The following is a 16,871-nucleotide window of genomic DNA, read 5'->3' as shown; positions in this document are numbered from 1 at the left end:
GAATATAACATTAAACATACAGCCAAACCAGCAGTACCAAGTAAGGTTTGTATTGAAACTTTTAGGCATGATGTCTTCATGCATAGCCATTGTCCCAAACGCGAGATAATACATGCGGCCCTTACAACAGTGCCTAGCAAAACAATGGACACAAGCACTGGGTCAACTCAAAGATCTAGTGTTGGTAGACCGCCAAACACACTTCTCGCTTCAATGGTGGAACCCTATAAATTTAAACCAAGGGCAGCCATTCCAAGACCAAGTGCCTCAAGATGTGATCACAACAGATGCTTCCATGATGGGGTGGGGAGCACACCTCAACCAGCACAGCATACAGGGACAATGGGACAATCAACAAAAACTGCACATAAATCATTTAGAACTGTTGGCAGTGTTTCTAGCATTAAAATCATTTCAACTGCTGATAGACCACAAACCCATTCTTGTCAAAACCGACAACATGACGACAATGTATTACCTCAACAAACAAGGAGGGACACACTCGTCACAACTGTCTCTTAGCACAGAAAATTTGGCATTGGGCAATTCACAATCACATTTGCCTAATAGCACAGTACATCCCAGGCATTCAGAACCAGTTGGCCGACAATCTCAGTCGAGATCACCAACAAACACACAAATGGTAAATTCATCCCCAGATCCTACAAGATTACTTTCTACGCTGGGGAACACCAAAAATAGACCTATTCGCAACAAAAGAAAACGCAAAATGCCAAAACTTCCCATCCAGGTACCCAAACCCTCAGTCCAAGGCCAATGCGTTATGGATCAGTTGGTCAGGGATATTTGCTTACGTTTTTCCCCCTCTCCCACTCATTCCTTATCTGGTAAACAAACTAAGTCTATACAAACTCAACCTAATTCTCATAGCACCAACCTGGGCTTGCCAACCGTGGTACACAACACTGCTAGATTTATCAGTAGTACCTCACATCAAATTACCAAACAGGCCAGATCTGTTAACGCAACACAAACCGATCAGACACCCGAATCCAGCATCTGGCTCCTGAAATCTTAGACTTTGGACATTTAGACCTTACACAAGAATGTATGGAGGTCATTAAACAAGCTAGAAAACCCACTACAAGACATTGTTACGCAAACAAATGGAAAAGATTTGTTTACTACTGCCACACTAATCAAATTCAACCAGTACATGCTTCCGCAAAGGACATTGTAGGCTACTTATTACACTTACAAAAGTCTAAGCTAGCATTCTCTTCAATTAAAATACATTTCACAGTAATATCTGCCTATCTGCAGATTACACATTCAACATTGCTTTTTAGAATCCCAGTCATCAAAGCATTTATGGAGGGACTAAAAAGAATCATACCCCCAAGAACACCACCAGTACCTTTGTGGAACCTTCATATTGTATTAACACGACTCATGGGACCACCATTCGAACCCATGCACTTCTGTGAGATCAATACTTGACTTGGAAAGTGGCCTTTCTAATAGCTATCACATCATTAGAAGAGTAAGTGAGATACAAGCATTTACTATACAAGAACCCTTTATACAAATACATAAACATAGTGGTTCTCCGTACAAATCCCAAATTCTTACCAAAAGTCATATCACCGTTACACCCAAACCAAACAGTGGAACTCCCAGTCTTCTTTCCACAACCAGACCCAGTAGCCGAAAGAGCCTTACATACATTAGGCATAAAGAGAGCACTAATGTATTACATTGACTGGACAAAACAATTTCGTAAAACAAAACAATTGTTTGTAGCCTTCCAAAAACCTCATGCAGGTAATCCTATATCCAAACAAGGCATTGCCAGATGGATAGTTAAATGTATTCAAACTTGCTATATCAAAGCAAAAAGAGATCTACCTATTACACCAAAAGCGCATTCCACTAGGAAAAAAGGCGCCACAATGGCTTTTCTGGGGAATATACCTATGACTGAAATTTGTAAGGCAGCCACCTGGTCTACGCCTCATACATTCACGAAGCATTACTGTGTAGATGTGTTAACAACACAACAAGCCACATTAGGACCGGCTGTATTAAGAACACTATTTCAAACAACTTCAACTCCTGCAGGCTAAGCCACCGCTTTTTAGGGGAGGTTACTGCTTATTAGTCTATGCACAGCATGTGTATCTGCAGCTACACTTGCCACCTAATGGAAAATGTCACTCACCCAGTGTACATCTGTTCGTAGCATGAGATGCTGCAGATTCACATGCGCCCTCCCACCTGCCCGGGAGCCTGTAGCCGTTGTTAGTTGAATAAGATTTGTAAATTTGTAAATAAATATTATTTTAATACACATTATGTACATACACCCCTACTCCATTGCATGGGCACATCTAGTATACTATCAACTCCTACCTCACCCTCAGCGTGGAAAACAATCTAAGATGGAGTCGACGCCCATGCGCAATGGAGCCGAAAGGGAGGAGTCCCTCGGTCTCGTGACTTGAAAAGACTTCTGCGAAGAAAAACAACTTGCAACACGACGAGCCCAACACTAGACGGCAGGATAATGCACAACATGTGAATCTGCAGCGTCTCATGCCACGAACAGATGTACACTGGGTAAGTGACATTTTCCAAGTGTGTGTGTGTGTGTGTGTGTGTGTGTGTGTGTGTGTGTATATATATATCTATATATATATATATATATGTATATGTGTGTGTGTGTACATATACATTTCTTCACTCCTTACTTCACCCTCCTGTGGGAAAACAATCTAACAAAGGACTCGATGCCTATGTGCACTATCACCGAGAGGAGTCACCTAATCTTGTGACTCAAAAGCTTCTTCAAAACAAATTGTAACACTCCGAGCCCAACACTAGATGGCGGACTTATGCAAAGCATGTGAATCTGCAGCACTACATGCCGCAAACAGATGTACACTGGATAAGTGACATTTTCCATACTTTTTGATACATAAAACTTTGGACTGGAGTTAGTCATGGAGTGTGTGCCTCATTTCTTGCTGTGTACAAGAAATGCTTAGCACTACCCTCTGTTAAGCCTAACTGCTCAACCATACTACCGCAAAAGAGAGCATTAGTATTATCTACTTTAGCCTCTGTAAAGCCTCTTGGGAACCCCTGGAATCTGTGCTCACTAAACCTCACTTTGGTACAGTATATACAGACCCCTCTTCCTACTAACACTTAGTGCATTTTTCCATATGTGCAATGTTACTCTATGGGAGATACATGGCAGCATAGCTCTTTATATATTGTTAAATTGGTAATCCTCTATCAATATGAATTGTACATAATGCAGGAAGTGATCCTTTAGTCCCCGCGTTGCAGAAAGAAGCTGCAGACTCCGCCTGGAAGTCCAAAGTGGGCAACTCAAGGTGGGTTACGTCTCTGGAGGGCCTGGGAACCACGTTGACACTGTTGGCCCACTTCAGCTTTGGGCTAGGCGGATCAAGTTCAGTGGTGATGTTCGGCGTAAGGTTTTGGCGATCCCACATCCTCACAGTTCTTACTTGGTTGCCTGCAGATGCAGGACAGGAGCTCCTAAGCTCCAATGGAGTTCTTCTTAGCAATTTGAAAAGCACTGGCAGCTCTCCCGGTTTCTTGGGGGTTGCCGGACAGGTCGGTTGCTCCTCAAGGGTCAGGTGCAGGAGGCAGGGTTGGCTCCAAGCAAGTCGTGCTCTGTGGTTCTCTGGTCAGCAGGCTTCTTTTTCCAGTCCTTTGGTGTCCTTTGAGGATCTAACGTCCTGGTATCGGGGGGGGGGGTGCTAAATATTCAGTTTAGGGGCCTATTTGCTCATGCAGCTATAACATCGCCTGTAATGGAATGCACCCTGCCTTAGGACTGTAAAGTCTGCTGTAGAGGTGAATTACAAATATTACAGGTAGTGTTAGGGGACATGGTACACAAGTGTGTGCCATGTTGTGTTTTCACTTTTTGGGAGCACCTTGTCCCGCAGCCTGCAGTGGCAGTCTGTGTGAGTTCGGTGCTGGGTCCCGTAGAGTTGCACAAGTTATGCTGCATCTCTTAGGGGACCCTCTTTAGTACCTAGGCTCTTGGTACCAGAGGTACCATTTACTAGGGACTTACAAAAGGTGCTAAAGGCCTGGTCACTTGAAGACCTATTGACTAGTGGTCTTGTCTTTAGGGGAAGTAACACTGGCACTGGGGACCTGGTTAGCAGGAACCCAGTGCACTTCAGTCAAAATTGCATCGAAAATCAGGTTAAAAGAGTCTGTCTGTCTGTCTTAACCAGAACCCAGCTTCCTACAAATACATGGATCCTTTGTAAGAGCCACACATACAAAAACACACATTGGCAATGTCGGTAGGCATGATTGTAACAAAGTGTGCTTGCTGCCCATTCATTTGGTGGTAGAGCTCAGTGTTGAAGCCAAAGCCATGGGAGGCCACTTTATTGTTGCTCCCAACTTAAGCACCAAAACTTGACAGTTTGGTTGCTGTTAAGTTCAGCCCAAGTCTTACCTAGGGAGGTGATGTGTAGTAGTAATGCTGAATTCCCCAAATAACACAATAACCAGTAGTAAATCTATGTCCATTCTTGATTTGTATTTTTAACTAAAAAGTACTTTAATTTCCAGGCAGCTAAATGTAGAATGACAAGTGTATGCAATGAAAAGGAGACCTCTAGCCTCTCCTGAACTAAAGAGGTATGCATGATCTCCATGTTAAACAAAACAACAACAAAAAAAAAGTGTGGTGGTTGTCATGGATTTCTCAGTATAAACCCCTTCTTTTTGTATCTTGTAATTGTCAGAGTTGCTCATTACAATGCCCCTTCCTTATTGTATTTAACACAGAAGTGGTGGATAACATTGTCTTGCTTCTGACCATTGAACTGCTTTATAGGCAGACTAACAACTGGTGCTAATTGAATGTCTGTATTTAAGGTGATCAAAGGGGTAGACTCAAAGCCTTGTTCTATGTGTTGATGTCCGGTGTTAACAAGAGCCCTGGCGGACAGCTGAAGATGCCTTGAGGTAGACCTAAATAAATAAAAGGCTGCACTATTGAAGAGAATATCCATGGTAAAGCGCTCCGAAGTAGTTATGCATTACATCCTTTGATGACATCACTGTCCTTTGTGCATTTAATGGACGTATTTTTGAAATCTTTGTTTTGTTTTTTTTCCCCCCAGGTTTCATGTTTCAAGCACCTGTAAAGCTCCACAAGCATACATCCATGCTTTATCCGATGCTCGGTGTGTCTTTGATATGGCTGTAAGTTTTTTTTTTTTTTAAATAAACCCCCCCACACACAGCCCCCGCGTCCTCCTCCCCCCCTCCTCCCCTGTGTACATATAATGCTTTTGTATCCACTTCAATGTATTTTTCTCCCCCAAAAATTACTTTTTAGGATTGGCTTTGCATGTTCATCTTTGTTCACATTGTAAAATCTTCCTGCTTTAGTAAAAAGATGCCTCTTTCCTCTACCCATCATGGGCTTTTCCAGTAGGAGGTATAGGTCTGGATGGACAAAATACAGTTTATTGGTGCACGTTATATTGCTTGAGCCACAGTTTCCCCATTTGCTAGGCAGCAGCTACTACAACACATGGAAGGGTAAAGGGTGGATTTATGTTTTTAGTAATGTAGGAGAGAAGTTAGGAAGGGTTAACAGTCTTCCCTCCCCCCCCCCCCCCCCCCCACACACACACACACACACACACACAGAATATCACTGTTCTGTGTTATTACGCGCACTATCATTCTTCATATTGTCACGTTTCCACCTGCTCTCACGTAAGCAACTCAACATATTTCACCCTCCAGTTCAAGCAAGAACTGCAGTAATGTGTGACTGCAGGATTTTACTAGGGATGACTTCTGTTGCCCTTTCCACTGCAGGTACTTATTAAAAAGACCTGTAGGATTACATTATAAGCTATACCCATCACATGGTATGAAACTGTAGCCACTACAGTGGCATGGGGTGCATTTCAGGTGTATCCCCAATTCAGCAGAGCTTGACTCTGCTCCTGAAAGTCTGTTAGGGTGTTATTAATTATAAAGGCAGAGGAACACTATCAGGGGTTAACGTTTTGCTTGAAATCCGTTAATAAACCTTAATGAGCAGTTTAAAAAATGCATTGCATCATCTGATGTTCAAGAAATGTGTGAAAGTGTATAAAAGGGAAGGATGAAGTGCTGCCTGATACGCCTTTATTGAAAGGTGAGCAAGAGTTCAGGAACTTACTATCCACAATGCACTGTACTGGCAGTCCTCTCACTGAGCTGTTTTTTTTTTTTTTTATGGCTCATGTAAATAGGATCTCAGTAAAAGCTTCACAGCTCTGTTTTTGACTGAAATTTATTAACAGGATTTTGCTTTATTATTTCGACTCAACGTCTTTGACATCAGTCTTTCAAGTGCGATTTTCACCTCCGATAACCCTTCGCTTTTAGAGAAGTGTTCCTCTGGTGGGAGGAAAAAGAGTGATATCTAGGAAAATGTTTTAAAGGATTTTGAAGGACTGAGAAGGCAACAGACTCAACATAGGACATGAGAGCAGAAGAAAGGAATCTGTAAAGGCTGGGTTAAGTTATGCTTGCACTTCCTCTGAAAGACTGTCTACTCCTGAGAAGGACTCCCATGAAGTGAGATGCAGAGAAAGTAGTTCTACAACTTCACTCTCCGCATCATTCAAGATTTGTGTCAAAAGTATCTGTGTTGGAGGGGACGTTCTTGATGTACACATTGGTTTGACTTCTCAGTAACAACATTAAAAGCATGCCAAATTCACAATGTTGACAGACTGTTGCTGTCTAACATTGAAACAATAAATGTTGAAAGCTGGGGGTCTGTTCAAGATTGACAAAGTTAGACAAACATATAGATCAGCTTCTCCTATTTTGGTAGGATTCCCATCACAGACGTTGAAGACCAATCACCGTTCGTCATCAGACCTCTCAACATCGAAAAAGACACTATAGGGCTCATTTAGGCCCCCCCACGCTATTGACATCAAAATGGCTATAACTGCCACCATCAGCTACAATTTTGATACCTTTGGCCGGCCTCCATTACTTGAATCTTTAGTTTCAACATTGCTTCTACATTCCACAGGGCTGGCATCGCCTTAAAGTGTGTACCCCATGATGTCCCCTTGTTTTTCAACTTCATCTTTGACTCAGGTTCCAAAATAGTGTTTTTATTTAAGCCTCAGATTATTCCTCATACAGTCACACTGAATGTACATCCACTTTCTTTGAAGACAAGGTGAATAATCCCCTTTAAGGGTTCACATCGGTTACCTTTACAACCTTTACAGCTGTCACCCAAGATGAAATCCAGGCACACATCAGTGTCTGCCCTATGGAAAAGAAGACCAACTCAAACGTCTCCTCACATATGCAGGCTGATTACTTTGTTCCATATATATTCCTATTTCAGACTTATCTCCTTCCAGGTTTCCTGTTACAGAATCAGATGATAGTAAGTCACTTTGTACTCCTACTTAATCAGCCCCATCACAATCCTGTCTCCCATTGACAATAATACAGCCTCTCATGAAGTACTTGCCAGGAAAGCAGATAAACTGAACGTTCCTTTAGAGGCTTCATAACAGTTTCTGTGTGTGAGAATTGGGTTATTAATGCCATAGGATATGACAAGTTTGCAGTGGTCTTTTACTGTAACACTTGACTCTCTCAGGGTAGTGAAGCAGAGCAGTCAATGGACTACTCTGGAGGTGCTGGGAGCTAGTAACTACAGCTCACGAGTATGCAACACCACCACTTATTAAACAGGCAAGTTTGTCTTTTCTTTAAAAAAAAGGAAAAGTACATGTTTGATGGCATGTGTGGCTGCAAATATGCATGCTGTGCAAACTTCTTGTGTTTGGTTCGGAGCGTTGTAAGTTTTTTCTTCGAAGAAGCATTTTGAGTCACAGAATTGAGTGACTCCTCCTTCTAGGTGATGCTGTGCCATGGGCATGGGCATCAGACTCCTTTGTTACATTTTATTTTTGCTGTCTGGTTCGGACAGGTCTGTTCGCTCGGTCTTTCGACTCACTCTGGTTTCCTTTCCATGTTCTCTTTATCAACAGTATTATTTCTTGATCGCACATTTCTATCTTTGTGTTCGTTTCCACTCTGTCCGCTCACCGACTGCCTTCCCTCCAGGACGTCCTCGCCTGCTTTGGGACTATCACCACGTGGCACTGACCATTACGCTGAGCTGATGGAACAAATGTGTTTTGTTTTGTCCACGGTGCCACAATAATTTCCCCACACCAACCAGCATCTGGTGTATAACTTGTGCCTCTCCAGATCACCAGGAAGCTACCTGCAACGCTTGCAAATCTTTCCAGTCGAAGACCCTTCAGAACTGAAGAGCTCGTTGGTTGGAGATGGCGTGTTAGACTCTGAACAACACCGTGGACATCTTTGGGGAAAAACATGCCCAGGAGTAGCCAGAAACAGTTGGATTTTGAAAGCCATGAGGTAACATCCACGCAACACGTGCGCACTGTGGCCCCTCTGGCCCATCATATGACTATTAAAAGCCCCTTGCAGAGGTTGCTAGACTGCCACTGTCACCAGACCATGGATGGATCTGTGTTGGCTGCCCGCCCCTGACTCTGCTCTGAAAATAGCCAAGACAAAAACCTCTTCAGCTTCAACCTCCAGCACTTCGGTCCGAGACATCGTTGCTATCTCGGTCCGAGCTTCGGCTCAGAGCACTTCAGTTCAGAGTGGACCACCTCCACTTCAATGCCAACGGAATTGCACCGACCGAAAACCACAGTTCTGAAAACTACAGAGCTGAGAACATCGGAGCAGAAAGACCAGTCAGTCTTAAGCTACACATTCACCTGTAGTACCCAATTTGGAGATGAGAGACGCTAGTCAGTGCCAACTCCATATCCAGGAGGGTACAAGGCGCATTATTGCTTCTCCCCCTAAACTTTTGAAGTGTTTACTGTCCTTCCAAGAGGCTTTGGACACTTCTCCACCTCCAAAGAAGGCAACCAAGGAAAAGCTACCAGTACGTCTAACAAGACTTCTACACCTCCTCCTCCTCTTTATCCTCCTCCCTTTTTTCTCCTTCACCTCCCTCCTCATTCGCCTGCCTCACCTACTGATTTTCCCCCTCAGAGATCCTCTTTTTATACTGGGGAAGATTTGGGTGGGACACAGCAGGTCCCAGATCCATGAAACACATATGACCCTGACCCTATATTGAGCAGTGACCCAGATTTGTACCCTGCATGCTCCTCACCACCAGAAGATAGTACATCCAACGCGCAGGTAGAGGCAAGGGCAGCTGCCTTCTACAAAGTGGAGCTGCACGGGGCCCCATCGAACAGGACTGCTGTTCGATAACCTTACATCTATCCATAGGGATATCCAGTTTTCCCTATGCTCCCTGGCACGCTTCATAACGCTGACTATTTTCAAAGAGCCAGTCCGCTCTAGGGTCATCACCCCTAGAGTAGATACAAAATATAAGCCTGCTCCATCAGATCCAGACTACATTAGATCTCCGGTCCCTCCAGACTCCATAGTAGACATCACTGCACGAAAATGTGCTGATAGCCAGGCCACAGGGTGACTCTCCTCTTCCTGACAAGGAGAGTGGAAATGTAGATGCTGCTGGCAAGAGTGGCTGCACAGGCAGCTAACCATTTGCGTATCTCCAATTCACAGGCCTTACTAGCCAGGAATGACTGGGCTCACTGGGATAAAATGGAGGACCTCCTCCAGTTTCTCCCAGAAGAGCACTGCAAAAGAGGGCAGCAAATCGTTGTTGAGGGGCAAACTAACTAATAACTCCATATGCTGTGCCCTAGATCCCGCAGATACAGCTGCACATGCCATTAATCGGAATGTCATTATAAGGAGCCACGCATTACTTCTATGCTTTGGTTTCAAACCAGAGGTATAGCAAGCAGTGCTTAACATGCCCTTTGATAAAGAGCATATTTTTGGCCCTCAAGGGATCTACCCTTGAGAATGTGAAAAAAGTCACGGACACCACAAAAGCCATGGGTACTCTACAGTCCCCCACACAAAGGAGCAGATTCATCACCCCACCTTCAGAAGTGGTTACAGATCCACATCCTCGGAGGCGTCTACCTCCCAACCGAGACAGCCTCCACCCTCCCATTCTAGGCGTTTCTTTAAGGAGTCCTACAGAGGTAAAAACAACAAGGGCATAGATAAGAGCACTGCCTCCCGAGGGCCTACCCCCACTGCAAACGGTGACTACCTCAGTCTTTTTCCCACCCTGTCTGGGGATGGCTTCAGAATTTTCATCCAGCATGGGTCAACATCACCACGGACCAATGGATCCTTTCCATTATCCAACATGGTTATTGTCTGAAGCTCATTACCACTCCTCCAAACATTCCCCCTCGCTCTCACAGACAGTCCCACAACCTCCTCATCCTTCTCAAGCAAGAGATAAATCCATTCTTCTGAAAGGGGACATCTCTCCTGTTCCGTTACACCAGGGATGTACTCCATATACTTCCTCATTTCCAAAAAAGACTGCACTCTCAGGCCTATTAGGGATCTCGGACCATGAATCCACTATGTTCTCTCAAAACACTTTCATATGGTTACTCTTCAAGATGTTATTCCACTTCAACAAACAAGGTGACTTTGAAGGTCCTAGATCTAAAAGTCGCCTACTTCCATATTCCAATCCATGATTCACACCAAAAATACAGAAGATTCGTGGTTGTAGGCAAACATTATCAGTCCAAAGTCCTGCCTTTCGAAGTCCAGACTGCTTCCGGAGTCTTCACAAAGTGCTTAACAGTAGTGGCCCCACACCTCAAAAGACAAAACATATGTGTTCCTGTATTTAGACAACTGGCTCATCAAAGCCAGCACACTACCACTGTGTCAATATCGCACTCAGATGTCAGTGGACCTGCTCCACGCACGGGGATTCACAATCAACTTTGCCAAATCCTATTTCTAACCTCTTCTGATACATCCCTTTCTAGGAGCTATTCTCAATGCAGAGTTTGGGCTACCACATCCCAATCTGGCTCGAGTTCAGTTTTCAGTTTTTTCCTCCCCCTTACATACCCCCCCCCACCACCACTCCCCATCCCCCTCATTTCAGGAGAATGGTACATACACAGTCAGGACTGTCATGCACCTGTTAGGGATGATGACCTCCTACATTGCCATTGTTCCCCATGCCAGACTCCATGCATCCCCTACAGTAGTGTCTCTCGCGTGGCATCAGTCACAGGGTCTCCTGGAAGATCTAGCCTTACTGATTGCTCTGCAATGGTAGAACACCACCAACCTGTTAAAAGGGCAGCCTTTTCTGTACCCTATGCCTCGGGTCATTCCGATCACCGATGCATCACTGGGTGGGGGTGCTCACCTTCAAGACCTCACAGTACAGTGCCTTTGGGATCTCGGGCACCAGTCCCTACATATGTCTTCTTGAGCTTCAGGCAGTATTTCTATCCGTGAAAGTATTTCTTCATCACATCTCACAATGTTGCCTTAGTCTGCACAGACAGCATTACAGCCATGTATTACCTACAGAAACAAGGTAGGGCGCAGTCGTCTCAACTGTCACAACTCTCTCAGATTATTTGGAAGTGGGCTCTCCAACACCACATTCACCTGGTGGCAGAGTATCTCCGAGGAAGAGACAAATACTTTGCTGACATGCTCAGCTAGATGCAGCAACAACAAGTCCACGAATAGAAACTCCATCCGCAAGTCCTTGAAAAATACTTCCTAAAGTGGGGAACTCCTTCGATGGACCTTTTTGACATAGCAGAAAACTCAAAATGCCCAAGCTTCGCCTCTAGGTGCCCACACCCTCTATCCATGGGCAACGCTTTATGGATGAACAGGTCAGGGATATTTGCTTATGCTTTTCCACCCTTTCCTCTCATTCCATATCTGTTTCGGAGGATCAGGCAGACTTCTTTCACCATGATCCTTGCAGCTCCCATTTGGGCATGTCAGCCATGGTTCATCACCTTTCTGAACCTCTCAGTAGAACCCCACAAGAAGCTCCCCAACAGGCCGGACCGTCTCACTCAGAATCAAGAACAGATCAGACATCGTTTCTAAACCTCGCTATATGGCTCCTAAAGTTAGAGTTGGTTACTTAGGATTGCCTGCGGAATGTATGGACATTCTCAGGGAAGCTCGTAGACCCAGAACCAGAGCATGTTATGCTTCAAAATGGAAATGTTTTGTTTGCTACTGCCAACCCAAATGTTTTAATCCCATGAAGGCTAATATGTAAGACACAGTTTATTTGCTCCATTTACAGAAAGCAAATGTTCGATGGCATGTGTAGCTGCAGATACACATGTTGTGCATAGTCCGCCATCTGGTGTTGGGTCGGAGTGTTACAAGTTGTTTTTCTTCGAAGAAGTCTTTCGAGTCACGAGACCGAGGGACTCCTCCTCTTTTGCTTCCATTGCGCATGGGCGTCGACTCCATCTTCGATTGTTTTCTTTCCGCCATCGGGTTCGGACGTGTTCCTTTTCGCTCCGGGTTTCGGAACGGAAAGATAGTTAAAAATTCAGAAAATTTCATCGGTATTGTTGCGTTCGGGATCGGGTTAGATAGAATCGACATCGAATCGTGAAGAGCTCCGGTAGCCCTTCGGGGTAATTTCGATCCCCCGTCGGGGCCTGGTCGGCCCGACCGCGTGTAACATCGAGGCTGATGGAACGGACCCCGTTCCGATTCTGTCCTAAATGCCACAACAAATACCCATAACAGACCAACATTTGGTCTGTAACCTGTGCCTGTCGCCCAAGCACAAGGAAGAAACTTGTGAGGCCTGTCGTGCGTTTCGATCCCGAAAAACGCTCCGTGACCGGCGAGCCAGAAGATTACAGATGGCGTCCACGCCGACAGGACACCGAGAGTTCGAGGAGCAAGGAGAAGAAGAGGAAGCCTTCTCTATCCATGAATCGGACTCTGAGGAATTCGACGTCCACGAAACAGTGAGTAAGACGTCGAAGCCAACAGGCCATGGCTCAACCCATAAAGTCGGTGACCGCCCATCGGCACCGAAAAAGGCCGAACTAGTGCCGAGATCGTCCGACTCCGGTCGAGACACAGGCACGCAGCAATCTCGGGACCGAGAAAGTGCTGCCGACAAAGATCGACGCCGAGACAGCGGAGCCGAAGCTGTTCGACGCAGAGACAGCGGCACCGAGGAAGATCGACGCCGAGAAGTTTCGACTCCAAAAAAGAGGAAAGTCGCCTCGGAGCCGAAAACGAGTAAGGACATAGTTTCGGTGCCGAAACGACCGGCAACCGAGCCAACTACCAGCTCATATTCAGAAGAGCAATCACTGTCCTCTCAATTGCGCAGACCTAGATTCGAGGAAGAGTTGCAGTCCACTGAAGTAGACCACACTCAAAAGCGGATCTTCATACAGAGTGGAACAGGGAAGATCAGCACCCTTCCCCCTATTAGGAGAAAAAGGAGACTTGAGTTCCAAACACAGGAACAAGCACCACAAACAAAAGTGGTGAAGAAGGTAACTCTGCCACCCTCTCCTCCACCTGTAACTTACATATCACCGGCACAGACTCCGTCACACTCACCGGCTCACACCACCATGAGCCAAGATGACCAGGATGCTTGGGACCTATACGACGCCCCAGTGTCAGACAACAGTCCGGAGGCGTATCCTACCAAGCCCTCACCACCAGAGGACAGCACAGCGTATTCACAGGTGGTAGCTAGGGCAGCAGAGTTCCATAACGTGTCGCTACACTCGGAACCTGTCGAGGATGACTTCCTTTTCAACACCCTCTCCTCCACCCATAGCACCTACCAGAGCCTCCCTATGCTCCCAGGAATGCTAAGGCACGCAAAGCAAATCTTCAAAAAGCCTGTCAAGAGTAGAGCAATAACACCAAGGGTGGAAAAGAAATATAAAGCACCGCCCACAGACCCTGCTTTCATCACCTCACAACTGCCACCAGATTCAGTTGTAGTAGGGGCAGCTCGCAAGAGAGCCAACTCTCACACATCAGGCGATGCACCACCTCCAGATAAAGAAAGCCGCAAGTTCGACGCAGCCGGAAAAAGGGTCGCAGTACAAGCTGCAAACCAGTGGCGCATCGCAAACTCTCAAGCGCTCCTAGCGCGATATGACAGAGCCCATTGGGACGAGATGCAGCACCTCATCGAGCATCTACCCAAAGATTTACAAAAGAGGGCGAAACAGGTGGTTGAGGAGGGACAAAACATCTCCAATAACCAAATACGCTCCTCTATGGATGCAGCGGACACAGCTGCAAGAACAATTAACACAGCAGTAACCATAAGAAGGCACGCGTGGTTACGAACATCTGGCTTTAAACCGGAGATACAGCAAGCGGTGCTCAATATGCCATTCAATGAGCAACAATTGTTCGGACCTGAAGTGGACACAGCAATTGAGAAGCTAAAAAAGGACACGGACACTGCCAAGGCCATGGGCGCACTCTGTTCCCCGCAGGGCAGAGGCACTTTCGGCACCTTCCGCAAAACAACCTTCAGAGGGGGGTTTCGGGGTCAAGCCACACAAGCCAGTACCTCACATTCAACACCGTCTACCTACCAGGGACAGTACCAAAGGGGAGGCTTTCGGGGCCAGTACAGAGGAGGACAATTCCCTAGAAACAGGGGAAAATTTCAAAGCCCAAAAACACCTGCAACCAAACAGTGACTCACAGGTCACTCATCCCCTCCACACAACACCAGTGGGGGGAAGAATAAGTCAGTATTACCAATCTTGGGAGGAAATAACAATAGACACCTGGGTCTTAGCAATTATCCAACATGGTTATTGCAGAGAATTTCTCCAAATCACTCCAAATATACCACCAAAAACACAGAATATATCAAAACAGCATTCAGACCTTCTGGAAATAGAAGTTCAAGCATTACTGCAAAAGAACGCAATAGAACTGTGTAGGAAGTTGGCTCTGTATGCACTATTTCAAAGTAAGGAATAGTATGCACAGAGTCCAAGGGTTCCCCTTAGAGGTAAGATAGTGGCAAAAAGAGATAATACTAATGCTCTATTTTGTGGTAGTGTGGTCGAGCAGTAGGCTTATCCAAGGAGTAGTGTTAAGCATTTGTTGTACATACACATAGACAATAAATGAGGTACACACACTCAGAGACAAATCCAGCCAATAGGTTTTTGTATAGAAAAATATCTTTTCTTAGTTTATTTTAAGAACCACAGGTTCAAATTCTACATGTAATATCTCATTCGAAAGGTATTGCAGGTAAGTACTTTAGGAACTTCAAATCATCAAAATTGCATGTATACTTTTCAAGTTATTCACAAATAGCGGTTTTAAAAGTGGACACTTAGTGCAATTTTCACAGTTCCTAGGGGAGGTAAGTATTTGTTAGGTTAACCAGGTAAGTAAGACACTTACAGGGCTTAGTTCTTGGTCCAAGGTAGCCCACCGTTGGGGGTTCAGAGCAACCCCAAAGTCACCACACCAGCAGCTCAGGGCCGGTCAGGTGCAGAGTTAAAAGTGGTGCCCAAAACGCATAGGCTAGAATGGAGAGAAGGGGGTGCCCCGGTTCCGGTCTGCTTGCAGGTAAGTACCCGCGTCTTCGGAGGGCAGACCAGGGGGGTTTTGTAGGGCACCGGGGGGGACACAAGCCCACACAGAAATTTCACCCTCAGCGGCGCGGGGGCGGCCGGGTGCAGTGTAGAAACAAGCGTCGGGTTCGCAATGTTAGTCTATGAGAGATCTCGGGATCTCTTCAGCGCTGCAGGCAGGCAAGGGGGGGGTTCCTCGGGGAAACCTCCACTTGGGCAAGGGAGAGGGACTCCTGGGGGTCACTTCTCCAGTGAAAGTCCGGTCCTTCAGGTCCTGGGGGCTGCGGGTGCAGGGTCTCTCCCAGGCGTCGGGACTTTAGGTTCAAAGAGTCGCGGTCAGGGGAAGCCTCGGGATTCCCTCTGCAGGCGGCGCTGTGGGGGCTCAGGGGGGACAGGTTTTGGTACTCACAGTATCAGAGTAGTCCTGGGGTCCCGCCTGAGGTGTCGGATCTCCACCAGCCGAGTCGGGGTCGCCGGGTGCAGTGTTGCAAGTCTCACGCTTCTTGCGGGGAACTTGCAGGGTTCTTTAAAGCTGCTGGAAACAAAGTTGCAGCTTTTCTTGGAGCAGGTCCGCTGTCCTCGGGAGTTTCTTGTCTTTTCGAAGCCGGGGCAGTCCTCAGAGGATGTCGAGGTCGCTGGTCCCTTTGGAAGGCGTCGCTGGAGCAGGATCTTTGGAAGGCAGGAGACAGGCCGGTGAGTTTCTGGAGCCAAGGCAGTTGTCGTCTTCTGGTCTTCCTCTGCAGGGGTTTTCAGCTAGGCAGTCCTTCTTCTTGTAGTTGCAGGAATCTAATTTTCTAGGGTTCAGGGTAGCCCTTAAATACTAAATTTAAGGGCGTGTTTAGGTCTGGGGGGTTAGTAGCCAATGGCTACTAGCCCTGAGGGTGGGTACACCCTCTTTGTGCCTCCTCCCAAGGGGAGGGGGTCACAATCCTAACCCTATTGGGGGAATCCTCCATCTGCAAGATGGAGGATTTCTAAAAGTTAGTCACCTCAGCTCAGGACACCTTAGGGGCTGTCCTGACTGGCCAGTGACTCCTCCTTGTTTTTCTCATTATTTTCTCCGGCCTTGCCGCCAAAAGTGGGGCCTGGCCGGAGGGGGCGGGCAACTCCACTAGCTGGAGTGTCCTGCTGGGTTGGCACAAAGGAGGTGAGCCTTTGAGGCTCACCGCCAGGTGTGACAATTCCTGCCTGGGGGAGGTGTTAGCATCTCCACCCAGTGCAGGCTTTGTTACTGGCCTCAGAGTGACAAAGGCACTCTCCCCATGGGGCCAGCAACATGTCTCGGTTTGTGGCAGGCTG

General features: G+C 46.4%; 1 protein-coding gene across 2 annotated transcripts in view; it reads left to right on the top strand.

Annotated features, from left to right (window-relative positions):
* AZIN1 (antizyme inhibitor 1) overlaps positions 1 to 16,871 on the top strand; it is a 483,491-nt gene that overhangs the window by 214,667 nt on the left and 251,953 nt on the right. For both annotated transcript variants that reach the window (XM_069220587.1, XM_069220589.1), the window contains exon 7: positions 5,145 to 5,226. In XM_069220587.1, the coding sequence (XP_069076688.1) occupies positions 5,145 to 5,226 (82 nt within the window). The remainder of the gene's footprint in view (positions 1 to 5,144; positions 5,227 to 16,871) is intronic.

Source organism: Pleurodeles waltl, chromosome 2_2 (assembly GCF_031143425.1).
Source record: "Pleurodeles waltl isolate 20211129_DDA chromosome 2_2, aPleWal1.hap1.20221129, whole genome shotgun sequence".
NCBI lineage: Eukaryota > Metazoa > Chordata > Amphibia > Caudata > Salamandridae > Pleurodeles > Pleurodeles waltl.
Note: the sequence above shows the minus strand (reverse complement) of the source record. Positions and strands in the feature narration are given on the sequence as shown.